The sequence below is a fragment of the Leuciscus leuciscus genome, assembly GCF_965113295.1.
Source record: "Leuciscus leuciscus genome assembly, chromosome: 15".
Taxonomy (NCBI): domain Eukaryota; kingdom Metazoa; phylum Chordata; class Actinopteri; order Cypriniformes; family Leuciscidae; genus Leuciscus; species Leuciscus leuciscus.
This window is the reverse complement of record NC_138739.1, coordinates 19,198,174-19,216,682: the sequence shown is the minus strand read 5'-3', so window position 1 is coordinate 19,216,682 and position 18,509 is coordinate 19,198,174. Positions and strand designations below refer to the sequence as shown.

Here is an 18,509-nt window from a genome sequence, read left to right as displayed (position 1 = left end):
GCGCTATACAAATATACTTGACTTGACTTGACTTGACTTGAACGAGTCGTGTTCAACCAAGTCTCTACCTTTTTTACACAGAACAACCTCATGGACAACAACCAGTCTTTTTTCAAAGGTGGACACTCAACTGAGACTGCCCTGCTCTCGGTTACTGAGGCTCTGAGACTGGCAAAAGCAGCTTCCAAATCAGTACTCGTCTTGCTGGATCTGTCTGCTGCTTTTGACACAGTTAACCACCAGATCCTCCTGTCAACCCTCATGACGAAGGGCATCTCAGGAACCGCACTCCAATGGTTCAGGTCTTAGGTCTCAGGTAGGTCTTTCAGGAGGGGTGAGGTGTCTAAGTCGCAACATGTAGCTAGTGTGGTGCCTCAGGGCTCAGTGCTGTCTTCTCCATCTACATGTCATTACTAGAATCATTCAGAAACAAGGTTTTTCCTATCACTGCTATGCTGATGACACAAAACTCTGCCTCTCATTCCAACCAGATGATCTTACTGTAGCTGCTCTGTTTCTTGCTGGATGAAGGACCCCCAAGTCAAATAAATTATTATAATTTTATTTTTTTCCATTTTAAGGACAAATGCAAGAAAACAAATTACCTAAAAGTACACGGACAGAACAGAGAGATCATCATCTTTATTCCACCAGATCGCAAAATATTATTGCAAACTCTTCATGAGATATTGAGTGTTTTTGATAAAGTGTTTTTGAAAATCATTCTTTCTTTTTCAAAAATCATTTTAATTATTGTATGTGAATGCTACTGACCTCAATTTCTCCAGTGTACAGTGTGAATCCTTCAGTGTGTCACATATGTGTTTCACTCCTGTGTTTTTAATTTTATTCCCACTGAGGTCCAGCCCTCTCAGCTGTGATGGGTTTGATTTCAGAGCTGAAGTCAGGATGAGACACTGTTTCTCTGTTATACTACAATTCCACAGACTGAAGACACAAAGAGAAAGAAAATAGGTCAGACCACTTAAGGTTTTGGAAAATTTGTTTGTCATGTCTGACAGTAATTTGTAATTTTACATGTATTACAAATACCACAAGTTATGACAAAACATTTGAAGAAACATTATTATATGCCTTAATATTTTTGCAGACTAACGTTGCACTACTTAAAACAAACGTTGCAATTATCTTTTATTTTTTTAACATTGTCTTTATTATCTAGGTTGTATATCATTGTAGCTGTTTTTAGCAGTTTAGTACAAGCCGTAAAATTCAGTTTTGACTGTGTATATAAAGCATTTCAGTGGAGAAGAATAGTAAGTGAAAACCAAAAGTGAATGATATGAGACCGTCAAACACAAAGAAGGATTGTGCCCAAACATCACAGAACTAGTGCAGCTAAGCGACAGCAAACCTCAATATTCACATTTCCACAAAAACTGATAGAGATCTTCACAAAGATGAAAGAGATGAACCATGAACTGCTAAAACTTTAATCACTATATGAATGCTAAAATGTGAAAAAGATGGAGTTATGATGATAGAAACCTGACGAGTTAAATAGCCAACCCATCTAACCAAGCTGTATTCATGCTACCGTAACTCTTCCACAGTTTTCACTGTCAAAAAAATGAGAATTGCTCCTGACAGTAGATAATATGTGCTTTTTTGACAATGTTTTGCTCATTACAATAATGTCTTGCTTTCCATCACCAAATGATGGCTGCTTTCCAGGAGAGCAGGAAGGAAGAAGTTGAATGGAAAGATATGGAGTGCCGCACTTTAGGGAGTTTTGGATTGCATAAAATAATGCAAATTATTTTATTTTCAAAATATAATCAGCAAATGTATTCCTGTATTTTGTCTATTTATTTTTATTTTTTTTTTACAAATTCACCACACACACACACACACACTATGGAAAGCCAAAGCTGACTAAATAATAATACATAAATAAATATAAGAAGAAATGTAAAAAACAAAAATAAAAATAAATGTAAAAAACAAAAATAAATGAGAATTTGTACTTTTATTACCATCATTTATGTATAGTTGCATTTTTTTCCCACAATTTATTTATTTTTCATTTATTTATACATTTATTTCCACTTTTGTTTATTTCCACATTTATTTATGTATATATGTATTATTTCTACATTTATTTTTTACATTTCATTATTTCTAAATTGCTTCCTCTGTGTGCTAATGAAAGGGACGTGTAGCAATAAATAAATGTATAAATAAATAAATAAATATATATATATAAATTACCTATTTTAGCTTCAGGTACGAAAAGGTTAGTAAAATATTGCCTATTTCCCATGTGTACATTATATTGTCAAACCCCTGTATTTGCACTTAAACTAAATTTAACAGTAATTTATTTTACCAGCTGAAAGTTTTTTTTTTTGTGACTCAGTGTTTACAGTTGTAAGCCCGTCTATTGGTCCAATAAGGGTTTCCAATAAATACGGGGAAGGTTTCTCTGCGTATCACTTGTCTTTCCTTTTCCGCAACACAACAAGATTAAATAAAATAAATGTTCTTACATGTATTGACTCATTATTTCATCTGACTCCATAAATGAAAAAGATTTAATGATGTCTGGGCATCATTAAAAGTGAACGAATATTTGATTATTCTTTTTTAACTCTTAAATTATATTTTACCCACCTAGATCAGGAAGCTATATCACTTTGAGGTCCTTGAATCTCTCTCGCAAGGTCTCACGACACAATTTTGCCAGTTCCAGTCATCAAAACAGAGGTAATTGGCTAAATATATGAGATTTGCCGTATTCACACGTACACAATCAAAGATACTTTAATAGCCCCCTTGGAATGCCTCCTCTTGAACTTAATTCAATCATTTTACTTCAGTAGAGGTTTTGGCCACCATTAAAAGACGTTAGTCAATCAACTTCACTTCTCTTAAAATGGCTTTGGATTGGCCAAGCCTGTTGCATTCCACGTACACTTATCTAAAGTAACATTAAATTAAAACAGAGGTAATCAGACCCACCCAGATTTAGGTTGATCAAACAGGATTCGCTGATTCTAAACAGAAATAACTTGTCTCTGCATCCAATTTACCAGGCGCACTGAAACAATTTAAATGATATCAAACATTTTCCTTATATACAATGCTATTTTAATTGACATAAAACTTTTTTTCTGTTTTACAAAAATGCGAAATTTTTATTTCTACATTTTATTTGCGTTGACCCGGAACATTTGGTCCGTGTACTTTTGCGTCCATTCATTTTTCCTTTTTTTAACCCGTAATTGAAAAACTGAATGGTTTTTGTATTTTTAAAATGTTGCTCAGGGCCTAACTACTGTATCATTACTAGTAGTCATGTAACCTGTTAAATTATGTCAGATACTCACTTGAATGTGTTGAGTTGACAGTGTTTATCCTGCAGCAGAGCAGCGATCTGATTCACTTGTGTGTCTCCTAGTTCATTTAAACTCAGATTCAGCTCTCTCATGAGTAACGGGTTTTTACCCTCAATTCCTCTCACATACTGACAGGCTTCATTTGCAGCAGGACCCAAAAACCTGCAGAAGGGAATTTATAGCAGGATCAGTGTGCATTGCATTACAAAACATGTTAAGATTTTCAAACATTGTTTGTAATAACAAGTTCTAGTTACTTTTAACAGTTTTACATTAAATATAAAAATAAGTAATTTTTTGAAAACAAAGTCACAATTAAATCAAAGAAAATCAGCGTTACTACAAACTACAAAAAAGGAACCAGAGACATCCCACAGAGCAAAAGGGCACAGGTTCACTAGATCATGATTCTCAAAAATGGACAGTGAAATTAGTGTCTCAAGATCTTTCTAGCTTTTAAGCAGGAGATGAGAAATGTAGCATATGGACTAGCTTGTGACAGCTAAGCATTCATAGTGACTTCACTTATTGATCTTTTGAAGCTGGCTCTTCCTATCGTTATGGAGCAAAATTCACCAAGCGCTGGATTGTTCAGTCACTAATAGGGAACATGATCTGTGTTTAGTTTTACTTTACTGATGTCTGTGTTGATACAACAGTAATCCTATTCATTATGAGAGGAAGTTCTCGTTTACCACAGTAACCCTCATTCCCTGAAGGAGGGGACGAAGACTTGGGAGACTTGGTCTCACTTGGGAGCCCCATTCACCTCTGAGTAGTAAAGAAAAGGCCAATGAGAATTGTCCAGTGGAATTTGCATGGCCTGCCACTCCTTCGGACATACAGGCATATAAGGTTTATGCTGAGGAGCCGAGACAGTGTCCTGGCATTCAGCGAGCAGTTCAAGGTTGTGAAGCACAAGGCTTAATCCCCAGAGATGTTCCCGGTGGTAATGAAGATCAGCTGTTTGCACAAAGATCTGTTTTGGGTTTCATCAAACACAACCACTACAAAAATTAAATCGCTGTGATTGATAGGATTACAATGAAACAAGTTCTACCAGCTGGTGAACCATCTCACAAACTCAAGTCTGAAGTCTACTTTGTATGCAGGAACATGGTTGAGGAGATAATCACTCCAGCAGAGATAGTAAAAGTTTTTCAGCCAGACTTTTTTTAAAGGAATAAGGAGGAATTCCCGACCTTACAACACCTTAGGTTTTGGTAAAGTTAAACGGAGGCATTAAGCAATTAAAAGATGAGCACTATCAGATGCCATTGGTCTTTAAGGGTGAAAGACCAGACTTGCCAAAATATAAACCTTGTGCAGAACACTGACTCAAATCCCTAGCATCGTCTTTGCCCTGCAATATTTCAGAATACTTCTCTGAATGAGGATCTACTGATTGGGCCTGACCTCACAAATACCCTTGTTCGAGCCTTGTGTCATTTCAGAAAAAGGACAGGTATCCATTAGGTGTGATGTGGAGAGTATGTTCCACCAGTTTTATATTGCCCTAAAGGATCGAGAATACCTCCGGTTCCTATGGTAGGAAGAAGGTAACATGGAAGCCCCACTATCAGTTTATGAAAATAAAAAAAACTTTTTCTCAACTGGATTTGAGAACTTCGGGCTCAAGTACCTTGGATCCACAAGGTGATGGTAAGTCTAATCAAGGCACAGTGAAGATCATACAACCTAATTTTGATGTTGACGATGGCTTGGCAAGTGTGGACAGAGACTACCCAGCTTGTAAAGGAAGCCAGGGATCTCAGCAGTACTGGGAAGATCCGTTTGCACAAATTCATCACCAACAGCAAGAAGGTGATCACCACAATTGACCCTTCGCAAAGACCCGCCCCCCTTAGTTACTGTCACCATGTCCGACAAGTTACGCTGCTCTCACGCCACACCATGTTCTCACGCAGTGAAACATACATCGCAGAGCAGAGAGGAGACTGACAACACGCTGACAGACAGGACAGACCAGGTTACATTTCGGTTACTTTTGATATTAAACATATTAAACAAAGTCTCACCTTTCAAATTTGGTCATTTTTTAAAAGAAATTTAAACGATACATACCGTTTTGTGGCTCTTAAATGTGTCTGACAGATCGCTGTAGAGCATCAGTTAAAGCTGCTCATGAACCGATCATCTCTTCCTTCTAGTTCATTTATAGCATCATTTATAGAACAGTTTTTCAAGTTCAAATCCTCCCATGTTAATCTGCTATCTCTCCTGACTGCTTTGTCGGACAAAATGGCAGATGGCGGATTATGATTGGTTAGATTGCCTGTCAATCAAGCTCCCTGCGAAGGGTCAATTCCAAAGGAGGAATGTACTGAAGGTGCGACTGACTTTGATCTGTTATTTAGGTGAACCTAAAGAGCAGAGGGCACATGGAATCCAATGGTGCTTCCGACAAGTTCTAATTCAAAGTGCTAGTAAAGGAAAATCCTTTCACTAAAACTGAAAAGATATGTCTGCAGTTGATTCCACTTTTGATCCTCTTGGATTTGTCACAGTCAGATGGGATAAACCTCTTCCTGATGACCTCAAGCCGCATGGGAAGCTTCCATAACCTGTCTTCAGTTAATGATATTGCATTTTTATGTGGCATCAGCATTCAAGTATGTTCAACAATATGAGCTACACCATTACTCTGATGCCACTGTGTCAGGTTATGGAGTATGTCTATACCTCAGGACAGTGACCAGGTCTGGAGAAGTCTACTGCACTCTTGTTATGGGTAAAGCTAGGGTTGCCCCAACAGAGGTAACTGCAATCCCCAACCTGGAGCTATCCGCTGCAGTGGTCAGTATTAGATTTCCTCAGAATTAGATGGCATTCATGAATACTACTGGACAAACTCCAAGGTTTAGTTATATTAACAATGATGCAAGATGGTAACATGCATTTGTAGCCAATCGAATGCAGCAGATCAGAACAAGCACTGAACTAGTCAATGGACATACTGTATGTTACATTATATCAAAACCATGCTGACCATGCCTCTTGTAGGCTCACTGTAAAGGAACTCATGGGATCGAACTGATTTACTGGTCCAAGGTTCTTATGGCAAAGAGAACCCCCCTAAGGAGGACATTAAGAAAGGCGAGATTAATGATGGAGACCTGGAGCTCAAAAGGGCACAGGTCCTTACAACCAAGGCAAAGGAAGAGAGATCTCTGTCAGTTCGCCTGCCAAGGTTTTCGGAATGGAATAGGGCAGTGAAAGCCATAGCAAGACTCAAACGTTGTGCAAGAAGTGCTGGTTTGGTAGAAATATTGGTAGAAATATCCAACTAATCCACAATGCCTTTAAAAAAGAATCCATACACTCCAAGAAGAAGTGTTCAGTGATGAAATCAAGTCTCTAAGACAAGGGAAGTTAATTCTAATCAGTTCAACAAGCTGTACAAGTTAAGACAATTTATAAAGGACCATGGTATGGGAGGAAAATTGAGACAGGCAGAGCTTCACCCTCATGTCAAGCATCCGGCCATTCTTCCAAAAGGGCATCATGTATGTCGTCTATTCCGTGAAAAGGTGCAACATAAAGGTTGTGGCATAACCATCAATGAAATCCGCTCCAATGGTATTAGGATTTTGGGATGTAGCAGTGAAGTGTCATCTCTTATCTACAAATGCATTAAGTGTAGGAAGCTAAGGATATCCAATCAGGAGCAGAGGACAGCTGATCTGCCACCAGAAAGGATGGAAGCTACCCCTCCACTTTCTTATACTGGTGTGGACTGCTTTGGACTGTTAAAATGTTTATGTATGAAGTAAAGGCGATCGTGAATAGTCAACCATTGACCTCAGAACACATCAATGATCTTGTGGGTCCAGAACCATTGATTCCAAATCATAAACAAGTCCACTATCAATGCACCACCTACTGGAGAGTTTGTAAGGGAGGATCTCTATCTTAAGAAAAGATGGAAGAGAGTTCAGTTTCTGGCAAATGAGTTTTGGATCAGGTGGAGTAAGGCAGCTGAGAACTAAGTGTAATAACCGCAGGAGAAATTATGATATGATGATATGATATTATTATGTTAAAAGATGATTTGGCACACTAAATCAGTGGAAGCTAGCCAAAGCGGGTGACGTCAACCTAGGAACTGATGATAGGGGGTGAGACAACTTAAACTTCTTGTTAGTGATGCAAGGCTAGATAGCAAGGGTGCTCACACAAGTCAGTCTCCCTAGAAAGACCCATACACAAAACAGTGTTACTACTTGAAGCTGATTGAAAAGTTTTATAAGAGTGCTTTAACTACACATGCTTAACATGTACAAAATACTTACCCCCTGAATGTTAATAAGATTATGCTGAGTTACTTGAGTATTCCCTCAAAGCTTTCTGTCTATAATGTTTATTTCCACTAGATCAGTGGTTCTCAACCTTTTTTGGGCCAGCGCCCCCTATCCATTATCCAGGACCCTTTGATTTGACTGAACAGTGTGAATATTATTATCATAGTTTCCCAGAAAGCAAATAAAGTCATCTGAAGAAGAAATTAGCCTATATATCAGTGTTAACGAAATGCAACGGTTACAATGCAACGGCAACGGTAATTTTGTAGCTTATCGCAAATAGCAGCCAATCAGCCAGGAGCAGCAAAAAACTGCAACGTTTACACGTTTGACATTCAAAATTGAATTAACAGCAGCTAAAAATGTAAACGTTTTACATTTTAAATATAATTTAGTTTAATTAATTTAAAAATTTGTCACCAGAGTGAATGGGAACATGATTTATTAAAAATATTTGAAAATATAAGTCAATACTTTTTCCATTCTTCTGCTGCGTGTATAAAAAAATAAAAATTCGAGACAAACTTTAAGTTGTTTTGAGAAAGTCGGAACAGATAGTTTGAAGGAGTGATTCTAGCCACCACCGGATTGTTGTCAGCGCGAAGCACATTTTTGAGCACGTGAATGCTGATTCTTGTCAGCACTGGATTCTAGTCAGTGCTTGAGCGCTGGTCTATAACTGTAAAAATAATAGTCGTTGCAAAAGAAAAGATACATATAGCTTACATGTCACATTAAACTGGCAGATTTTAGAATGTTGTAGGCAATTATTGTTAATACAATAAAATATAATAATACCATTACTAATAATATTTTTATTATTATTTTAATAATTATTTTATAATTATTACTAATAATAATATAAAAAAATATAAAAAATAATAATATAATAAAGGTATAAATGTATAATTGTGTGAAATGTATTATGAAAATTGGCTAACAATTTCGACAAGCAAATACCAAGAAATAGGTTGCAGCAGTTTGTCTTTCGACTACACTTGCAAAATCCGCGATGGGATTGAGCTCGAATAGCTTCAGCATCAGCGACTTTTTATTGTATGAAATCGCTGTAAATCAAAAGGAGATGCAGCCTTTCGACAGACCCTCCAATCATCACGCAAAAGCCCGGAGTCCAGGCCAGCCCACTCCTCATTCACCATCAGAGACGCAGAGCGTCCGTGGGCGGGACATAATCGCAGCGTTTATTCAATGAACGTCTAGTTTCGAAGCACTGAAAAAAACTGTTCAAAGCAGCCCCATTGAAGTCAATGGACGCTGGGCTTCAACAGGGAAATGCACTGTGATGCTACGTGATTGTAAGAGATGGAAATCGAGTCAGCCAACATGCTATATGTAACTGATTCTGCAGGAACTCGTCTTTGAGATGAGAGTTTTCTAACGCATTTTTAGTCAATAAAATGTTTACACAATAGTACATATTTGACCTAGTCTGGAAATCCAGACCTAAATCTAAAAGATTAATGGTCTGGCGTCGACTAATGTAAATCGGCCAGCTTGAGGGGCGGCACCAAGCATGCATTTGAAAATCTCACTGCACGCAACTGGATAACACTACGACCAATCACAACAATAAACCCAATATGTTTAGCTACCAGCGGAGCTAAGTGGTAGATTATACTCTTACTGTATCCAGTCGGCAAAACAGCAAAAACGTCCTTCTTGCAAAGGAACGATTCGAGTGGCGTCTTCTGTTCCTGTTTTAGATAAAAAGCCAAGTCTAACTCGTTCATTGTAGCGACCAAAGTTTCAAACAACTGGTATTCATCTATAGCCATCTTGCAATGTTTACTAATGACTTCGACGTCACAGCGCTGTCGTCATCTGTTTAGCTCACCTCTGGTCCACCTATATCAGATAACCCGATGTGATTGGTGCAGCTCAGATCGAGGGGCATATTTAATGAGCATCATTATTCGACACCAGAGTAACTCGCTGAGCAAATTCAACTTGTGCTCTCGCTAAAGCTCTGGATCTGCATATTATTTATTTGTATTATTTCATCACGTCCCACCTCAGTGTCTTCAGATGACAGTTTCGATCCTGTAGTAAATCATCGAGCTCCTTCACTCCTGATCGTCCAGGATCATTTCCTGTGAGATCCAGCTCTATCAGGTGTGAAGGGTTTGATCTCAGAGCTGAAGCCAGAGCTTTATAACCTTCTTCTGTGATACTGCAGTATGAAAGTCTACAGCAAAGATTTTTGGTAAAAACAAAAACAAATCTATTATAAAATTAATATCGGTGAACGTGTTTTACATCGTAAAACCTTTAATTACACTTTATTTATTTTCTCTTCTGGTCATAGAAGGTCTGGTCTGGTCAGTCATTTTAACTTTGAATAAAAGTGAACAATATTATTAAAACCAAACAATGGTTCATTAAACTCACCTGAGTCTCTCCAGTGTGCAGTTTGTATTTTCTAATGCGTTCTGGAGTTCCCCCACTCCTGAATCCTGCAGATTATTGTTGCTCATGTCAAGCTCTTTCAGACTGGAGTTTGATCTCAGGACTGTAGCGAGAGCTGAACAGCTTTCCTCTGTTAGACCACAATTACACAGCCTAAAATGATGAACATGAGAGGGAGAAATTATACATACAATGTACTAGAAATTGATTCTTGAACTAACTTTTAATGAATATGCACTAAATAAAGCTAAGAAAATGCACCAGCGGATGTACTATGGAAACTATATCATTTTAGATTAGACAGACACATTCTTGTAATGTTTTATAAAAGTCTCCTCCAGAGTGTTCTGTCCTTTGGCCTTATCTGTGTGTGTGGTAACATGCATGTTAAGGACCAAAAGAGACTGCAGTGCATGATCAAGATGGCCAGTAAGATCATCGGACTTGACCAATACAATGATATTAGGCTTGTTCGACTTGTTCGACTTGAACCGGCGCTGCACAGACCGATCGGTTTATGACAACAAAGTACCGCGAGAGCAATTCAAAAGCATAAGGAGCCGTCTACTTTCTATTCGCTCTCGCGGTACTTTGATGTCATTCACTGATCAGTCTGTGCAGCGCCGGTTCAAGTCGAACAAGCCTCTTATCTTAAAAAAGACTGACCAAATCCTCAATGACCCCACTCACCCTCTCCATCATAAATTTATGAGAAGTAATAGTTCAACTGGTAGAATTTTACAACAGAGAATTAGAACAGAAAGGTACAATAAATCAGTTGTACCTACAGCGATCAGATTGTATAATGATCAAGCACACCAGTAAACATATATAAAAATAAATAACAATGACAGTGTGGCGAGCACAACGAGGGTTGGAGAGAGCGGCATGAGGCTGGTGGCGTGATTACTGATGAGCGACAATTGTGAGACGCACCGGTCTCGTACCTCTACTGTCGTCGCTCCCCCTTTATGCCTCCGCTCCTCCGTGAGAGATACGAGACCGGAGCGTCACGCAGGTGTTGCTCGTCATCAGTAATCACGCCACCGGCCTCGTGCCGCTCTCTCCAACCCTCATCATGCTCGCCACACTGTCATTGTTATTTCATTCTTTTTATATTTGTTTACTGGTTTGACTGTGGTGTCTATGTATAATAATAATGATAATGAACAAAATACTCACTGGAGTTTGTTGAGTTTACAGTGTTTATCCAACAGTAGAGCAGCGATCTGATTCACTCGTGTGTCTCCTAGTTCATGTTCACTCAGATTCAGCTCTCTCAGAAGTAATGGGTTTTTACCCACAATTCCTCTAACATACTGACAGGCTTCATCTGCAGCAGGACCCAAAAACCTGGAGAAAGAGGAAATACATTGACATTACCTGCCATACATTTTATTTCCACAAACTTGTGAAAGGGCTGTTAATAAGCGCAAAACTTTTATAAACATATTTGACAGTTTCAGCTAAAATTTGTTTAAGACAATCGAGCAATATAAAAAAAAAAAACACTCACCTCAGTGTCTTCAGTTGACAGTTTGGATCCTGTAGTAAATCATTGAGCTCCTTTACTCCTGATTGTCCAGGATCATTTCCTATGAGATCCAGCTCTATCAGGTGTGAAGGGTTTGATCTCAGAGCTGAAGCCAGAGCTTTATAACCTTCTTCTGTGATACTGCAGTCTGAAAGTCTAGAAAAAGGACATTTAAAAAAATATTTAAAAAATGATCAAATTATTATAAATTAAAATTGGTTTTAAATTGTAAAGATGTCAAATGCATTTTAATATTTATAACGTTAAGAAAAGAGGATTTTATGGTATTAAAATCAAACAATTGTTTCTCTTCTGGTCAGAGGGGTGGTGGTGACGGGGTGTTGACAGAAATATGTATTTTCATTTTTTGTTTTGTTTACTACAGTCTATTATTACTATTCTAACTTTGAACAAAAGAGAAAAAATATTATTAAAATCAAACAATGGTTCATTGAACTCACCTGAGTTTCTCCAGGTTGCAGTTTGTATTTTCTAATCCGTCCTGGAGTTTCTTCACTCCTGAATCCTGCAGATTATTGTTGCTCATGTCAAGCTCTTTCAGACTGGAGTTTGATCTCAGGACTGTAGCGAGAGCTGAACAGCTTTCCTCTGTTAGATCACAATTACGCAGCCTAAAATGATGAACAGGAGAGAGAGAATTTAATTTACAAACAAAAAGTACTTGATGCTAACATATACAATAATAAAAGAACACAATACTCACATCAGTGTGTTTAGTTTGCAGTGTTTATCTTGCAGCAAAGGAACAAGATTCTTCACGTTTGTGTCTCCTAGTTCACGATCACTCAGATTCAGCTCTCTCAGGAGTAACGGGTTTTTACCCACAATTCCTCTCACATACTGACAGGCTTCATCTGCAGCAGGACCCAAAAACCTGGAGAAAGAGGAAATGCATTGACATTACCTGCCATACATTTTATTTTCACAAACTTGTGAAAGGGCTGTTAATAAGCGCAAAGCTTTTATAAACATATTAGATAGTTTCAGCTAAAATTGATTTAAGACAATTGAACAATATTTAAAAAAAAAACACTCACCTCAGTGTCTTCAGTTGATAGTTCTGATCCTGTAGTAAATCATTGAGCTCCTTCACTCCTGATTGTCCAGGATCATTTCCTGTGAGATCCAGCTCTATCAGGTGTGAAGGGTTTGATCTCAGAGCTGAAGCCAGAGCTTTATAACCTTCTTCTGTGATTCTGCAGTTTGAAAGTCTACAGAAAAGAGGTTTGAAATAACAAAATCTCTTATAATATTTATATTAGTGACCATGTTTCATTTCATAAAACCTCAAATACACTTTATTTTCTCTTCTGGTCAGAGAAGGTCTGATCTGGTGACAAAATCATGTCTTTTCGTTTTCTTTAGTTTACTACAGTAATTTGAACTTTGAACACAAGAGAACAATATTATTAAGACCACTCACCTGAGTTTCTCCAGTGTGCAGTTTGTATTTTCTAATGCGATCTGGAGTTTCTTCACTCCTGAATCCCGCAGATTATTGTTGCTCATGTCAAGCTCTTTCAGACTGGAGTTTGATCTCAGAACTGTAGCGAGAGCTGAACAGCTTTCCTCTGTTAGACCACAATCACGCAGCCTAAAATGAACAACAGGAGGAGAATTTACAAACACGAAATACTTGATGCCACTATTAGGTGATTCCTGAGAACTGATCTGGGTCATCTGATTTATTTAAGATATTTAAATGTTTAATAAAAACAAAACAAAAAATACTCACATCAGTATGCTGAGTTGACAGTGTTTATCCTGCAGAAAAGCAGCGATCTGATTCACTCGTGTGTCTCCTAGTTCACGTTCACTCAGATTCAGCTCTCTCAGGAGTAACAGGTTTTTACTAACAATTTCTCTAACATACTGACAGGCTTCATCAGCAGCAGGACCCAAAACCCTGGAGACAGTGTAAATACATTGATATATTTCATCTAAACAGGCTTAAGACTACTGAACATTATTTACTTTAATAACACTCACCTCAGTGTCTTCAGTTGACAGTTTGGATCCTGTAGTAAATCACTGAGCTCCTTCACTCCTGATTGTCCAGGATCATTTCCAGTGAGATCCAGCTCTATCAGGTGTGAAGGGTTTGATCTCAGAGCTGAAGCCAGAGCTTTATAACCTTCTTCTGTGATACTGCAGTCTGAAAGTCTATAGAAAAGATGTCTTGAAGTAAATCTATCATAAAAGTAATATTAGTGAACACTGTATAAAACCTCAAATTCACTTAATTCACTCTCTCTTCTGGTGTTTACTCTCTCTTCTGGTCAGAGAAGTTCTGGTCTGGTGACAGGCGGGTTTCGTTACGTCACCCAGTTTCATTACGTCACTTTGTGTTGTTGCTGCCGCACGGTTTGAGTTTGGAGCGCTGACAATTTGATTCTTAATCCTTGATTTCTTCTTTATACCAGTTTTATAAAGTAATATTTTTCTGCTTTTACAGCGGGTGAACATAGAGAGAACTGTGACTTTGTATTGGTCATTTCTAAAATACTTAGACAGTAAGCTCCGATATCAGAACACTCTAAATTGTAATATGGACTCATGCACTTTCTGTAAAGCTGCTTTGAAATTATGTGTATTGTGAAAAGCGCTATACAAATAAATGTGAATTGAACAGAGTAATTTATTTTTATTTTTCGTACAGTACTACAATAATTTTAAATTTGAACAAAAGAGAATATTACTAAAATTAAACAATGGTTCATTAAACTCACATGAGTTTCTCCAGTGTGCAGTTTGTATTTTCTAATCCTTTCTGTAGTTCTTCCACTCCTGAATCCTGCAGATTATTGTTGCTCATGTCAAGCTCTTTCAGACTGGAGTTTGATCTCAGAACTGTAGCGAGAGCTGAACAGCTTTCCTCTGTTAGACCACAATTACACAGCCTAAAATGATGAACAGGAGAGGGAGAAATTATACATACAATGTACTAGAAATTGATTCTTGAACTAACTTTTTATGAATGTGCACTAAATAAAGCTAAGAAAATGCACCAGCGGATGTACTATGGAAACTATATCATTTTAGATTAGACAGACACATTCTTGTAATGTTTTATAAAAGTCTCCTCCAGAGTGTTCTGTCCTTTGGCCTTATCTGTGTGTGTGGCAACATGCATGTTAACCCCCTGAGGTCTACGGTATCGCCGGCGATACCAGCTCGCTTTTTTTTTATTAGTGTAAAAGAAACTCATAAATACTCTGTTGACTTTGATTTTCCATAGGAGTTTCATACATCAATCGATTCTGTTAAATGTGTATTATTTTTGTGTATACTCACAATAAAAACAAAGTGTTGTGCTTTTTGCCAAATAAAGAAAAATAAACACGAAGCAAGTTCTGCCTTCTCTCTGCCAGTGAAGTCCATTCTGAAACGCGTCCGAAAATGAACAATAACTGAGCGAATACTCAGTCAAACAGGCATACAGACACACAGGCATGAAGCTTGAATTCTCTTCTTTTAAATGAAGTAATTTATATAAAAAACAAATATTCTCATCTTGTGAAATCTGTATTAAAAGAGAGCGATTCCAGTCGACCTAATTACAGCTAATTCAGATGTAATGTGACTCCGCCCACGGAGAGCGCGCGCTATTCAAACGCAAATGGTTGAGGCAATCCTGTGAACGCCCCCATCAGCTCGAGAAAAGTTTATTTAGATCATTACTTGTTTACACCGTCTTGCAGCGCTGTGAGGAATAATAGGCTACTAATGGAAAATGTCCCTCAGAAGTGCGGGTATATCGAGGAGCGAGCTGCGGAATACTAGTAAGTTTTTTCCTTCTCACGTGAATTTCTTCACGTGGGTTTCTGTTTATGAATGAATAAACGGCAGAGATGCGCGCTGTTTACCACAGCTGGCAAAGACAGTTTAAATTTAAATCGCGTGTGTGAATGAATGATGATGTTTTAGCAAACTGTATTGCTATACTGAGATGAGTAAAAAATCGACTGAATGTTGAAATAAAATGTAGGCTATTTGTATAAGCAACGTATTAAACTGCAAATTAACAATATGCCCTAATATTTCATGAAAACAACGTTACAGTCAGACGAAATATGAAAGACAACATTTTGTTGACTAGATTTGGGTACAGTTTTTACTGTAGAATATACTGCCACATCAAATAAGCTTTTGTTTAGCAATTTCTATATATAAAATACTATTTTTGTCAAAAATAAAGTCATCAACTAAGATGTTAGCTGTTCCAATGTTGGCTATATTCAAACTAATGAATACATAGATAAAATGTAGGCCTATAATCATTTTTTTTTACAAAGAAAGAGTACACTTGAAATATTGTTGAAATTGTAATTATTGTTGTAATTGTAACCGTTTTAATAAAATAGCAAAACATATTTACAAGATAGATGTAAGCAAAATCTTAAATGGTCAATATAAGTCTTCTTCTAAATATATCTTTTGTCCTTGCATTGTGGCTCAGTCAGTGTCACACCTGAGTGAATGGCTCATCATTATGCAGAGTGGGTGTGTTCTAAGGTGTAAACCACTCCTCGTTCACGCCCCCTCGCATATTGGCTTTCCAAGCAAAACCTGTTTTACATCAATTTAAATCAATGTATGGTTTTATGTGTTGTATGGTGAACGATAAAGCAAGACTATTTTCACATAATTTTGAAGAAAAAACTCTAGGCGAGGACATCCATTAGTCAAAAGTCTTATTGCCACATATTTACTATGTGTTTTGTGGCCTTATTTCAAAAACTTTAATTTTTAGTTTTTTCGATAACCACGCATAAACATTATTCTCTCAAAAATGAAAACATGTACATACATGTGGCTCACATATTATTATAGTCCTGTTTGTGCTATATAGAGTGAATTTACACCTTTGCCATTAATATGTTTATAAGCAACTGAAAAAAGCACAAATGTCAGAGCATGTCAGAACACCCCCAGGGCCCAAAAAACCGCTCAGACTCCAGAGGGTTAAGGACCAAAAGAGACTGCAGTGCATGATCAAGATGGCCAGTAAGATCATCGGACTTGACCAGGTGTCGGCAGCTCAGATGTACAATGATATTAGGCTTGTTCGACTTGAACCGGCGCTGCACAGACCGATCGGTTTATGACAACAAAGTTCCGCGAGAGCAATTCAAAAGCATAAGGAGCCGTCTACTTTCTATTCGCTCTCGCGGTACTTTGATGTCATTCACTGATCAGTCTGTGCAGTGCCGGTTCAAGTCGAACAAGCCTCTTATCTTAAAAAAGACTGACCAAATCCTCAATGACCCCACTCACCCTCTCCATCATAAATTTATGAGAAGTAATAGTTCAACTGGTAGAATTTTACAACAGAGAATTAGAACAGAAAGGTACAATAAATCAGTTGTACCTACAGCGATCAGATTGTATAATGATCAAGCACACCAGTAAACATATATAAAAATAAATAACAATGACAGTGTGGCGAGCACGACGAGGGTTGGAGAGAGCGGCATGAGGCTGGTGGCGTGATTACTGATGAGCGACAATTGTGAGACGCACCGGTCTCGTACCTCTACTGTCGTCGCTCCCCCTTTATGTCTCCGCTCCTCCGTGAGAGATACGAGACCGGTGCGTCACGCAGGTGTTGCTCGTCATCAGTAATCACGCCACCGGCCTCGTGCCGCTCTCTCCAACCCTCATCATGCTCGCCACACTGTCATTGTTATTTCTTTTTATATTTGTTTACTGGTTTGACTGTGGTGTCTATGTATAATAATAATGATAATGAACAAAATACTCACTGGAGTTTTTTGAGTTTACAGTGTTTATCCAACAGTAGAGCAGCGATCTGATTCACTCGTGTGTTTCCTAGTTCATGTTCACTCAGATTCAGCTCTCTCAGAAGTAACGGGTTTGTACCCACAATTCCTCTCACATACTGACAGGCTTCATCTGCATCAGGACCCAAAAACCTGTTGAAAGAGGAAATACATTGACATTACATGCCATACATTTTATTTCCACAAACTTGTGAAAGGGCTGTTAATAAGCGCAAAACTTTTATAAACATATTTGACAGTTTCAGCTAAAATATGTTTAAGACAATCAAGCAATATTTTAAAAAAACACTCACCTCAGTGTCTTCAGTTGACAGTTTGGACCCTGCAGTAAATCATTGAGCTCCTTTACTCCTGATTGTCCAGGATCATTTCCTGTGAGATCCAGCTCTATCAGGTGTGAAGGGTTTGATCTCAGAGCTGAAGCCAGAGCTTTATAACCTTCTTCTGTGATACTGCAGTCTGAAAGTCTAGAAAAAGGACATTTAAAAAAATATTTAAAAAATGATCAAATTAATATAAATTAAAATTGGTTTTAAATTGTAAAGATGTCAAATGCATTTTAATATTTATAACGTTAAGAAAAGAGGATTTTATGGTATTAAAATCAAACAATTGTTTCTCTTCTGGTCAGAGGGGTGGTGGTGACGGGGTGTTGTCAGAAATATGTATTTTCATTTTTTTGTTTTGTTTACTACAGTCTATTATTACTATTCTAACTTTGAACAAAAGAGAAAAAATATTATTAAAATCAAACAATGGTTCATTGAACTCACCTGAGTTTCTCCAGTGTGCAGTTTGTACTTTCTAATGCGATCTGGAGTTTCTTCACTCCTGAATCCTGCAGATTATTGTTACTCATGTCAAGCTCTTTCAGACTGGAGTTTGATCTCAGGACTGTAGCGAGAGCTGAACAGCTTTCCTCTGTTAGACCACAATTACGCAGCCTAAAATGAACAACAGGAGGAGAATTTACAAACACAAAATACTTGATGCCACTATTAGGTGATTCCTGAGAACTGATCTGGGTCATCTAATTTATTTA

General features: G+C 37.7%; 2 protein-coding genes across 1 annotated transcript in view; one reads left to right on the top strand and one right to left on the bottom strand.

Annotated features, from left to right (window-relative positions):
• The window catches only part of LOC309475673 (uncharacterized protein), a 204,200-nt gene that overhangs the window by 36,805 nt on the left and 148,886 nt on the right, over positions 1 to 18,509 (top strand).
• LOC309475586 (uncharacterized protein) overlaps positions 1 to 18,509 on the bottom strand; it is a 388,909-nt gene that overhangs the window by 239,148 nt on the left and 131,252 nt on the right. The window contains exons 55-68 of the mRNA XM_082138404.1: positions 18,241 to 18,411; positions 17,761 to 17,934; positions 17,429 to 17,599; positions 14,393 to 14,563; positions 13,653 to 13,853; positions 13,399 to 13,569; positions 13,087 to 13,257; positions 12,701 to 12,874; positions 12,367 to 12,537; positions 12,104 to 12,274; positions 11,625 to 11,798; positions 11,291 to 11,461; positions 10,091 to 10,261; positions 9,714 to 9,887 (exon numbers count right to left, since the gene is read on the bottom strand). Of these exons, the coding sequence (XP_081994530.1) occupies positions 9,714 to 9,887; positions 10,091 to 10,261; positions 11,291 to 11,461; positions 11,625 to 11,798; positions 12,104 to 12,274; positions 12,367 to 12,537; positions 12,701 to 12,874; positions 13,087 to 13,257; positions 13,399 to 13,569; positions 13,653 to 13,853; positions 14,393 to 14,563; positions 17,429 to 17,599; positions 17,761 to 17,934; positions 18,241 to 18,411 (2,436 nt within the window). The remainder of the gene's footprint in view (positions 1 to 9,713; positions 9,888 to 10,090; positions 10,262 to 11,290; positions 11,462 to 11,624; positions 11,799 to 12,103; positions 12,275 to 12,366; positions 12,538 to 12,700; positions 12,875 to 13,086; positions 13,258 to 13,398; positions 13,570 to 13,652; positions 13,854 to 14,392; positions 14,564 to 17,428; positions 17,600 to 17,760; positions 17,935 to 18,240; positions 18,412 to 18,509) is intronic.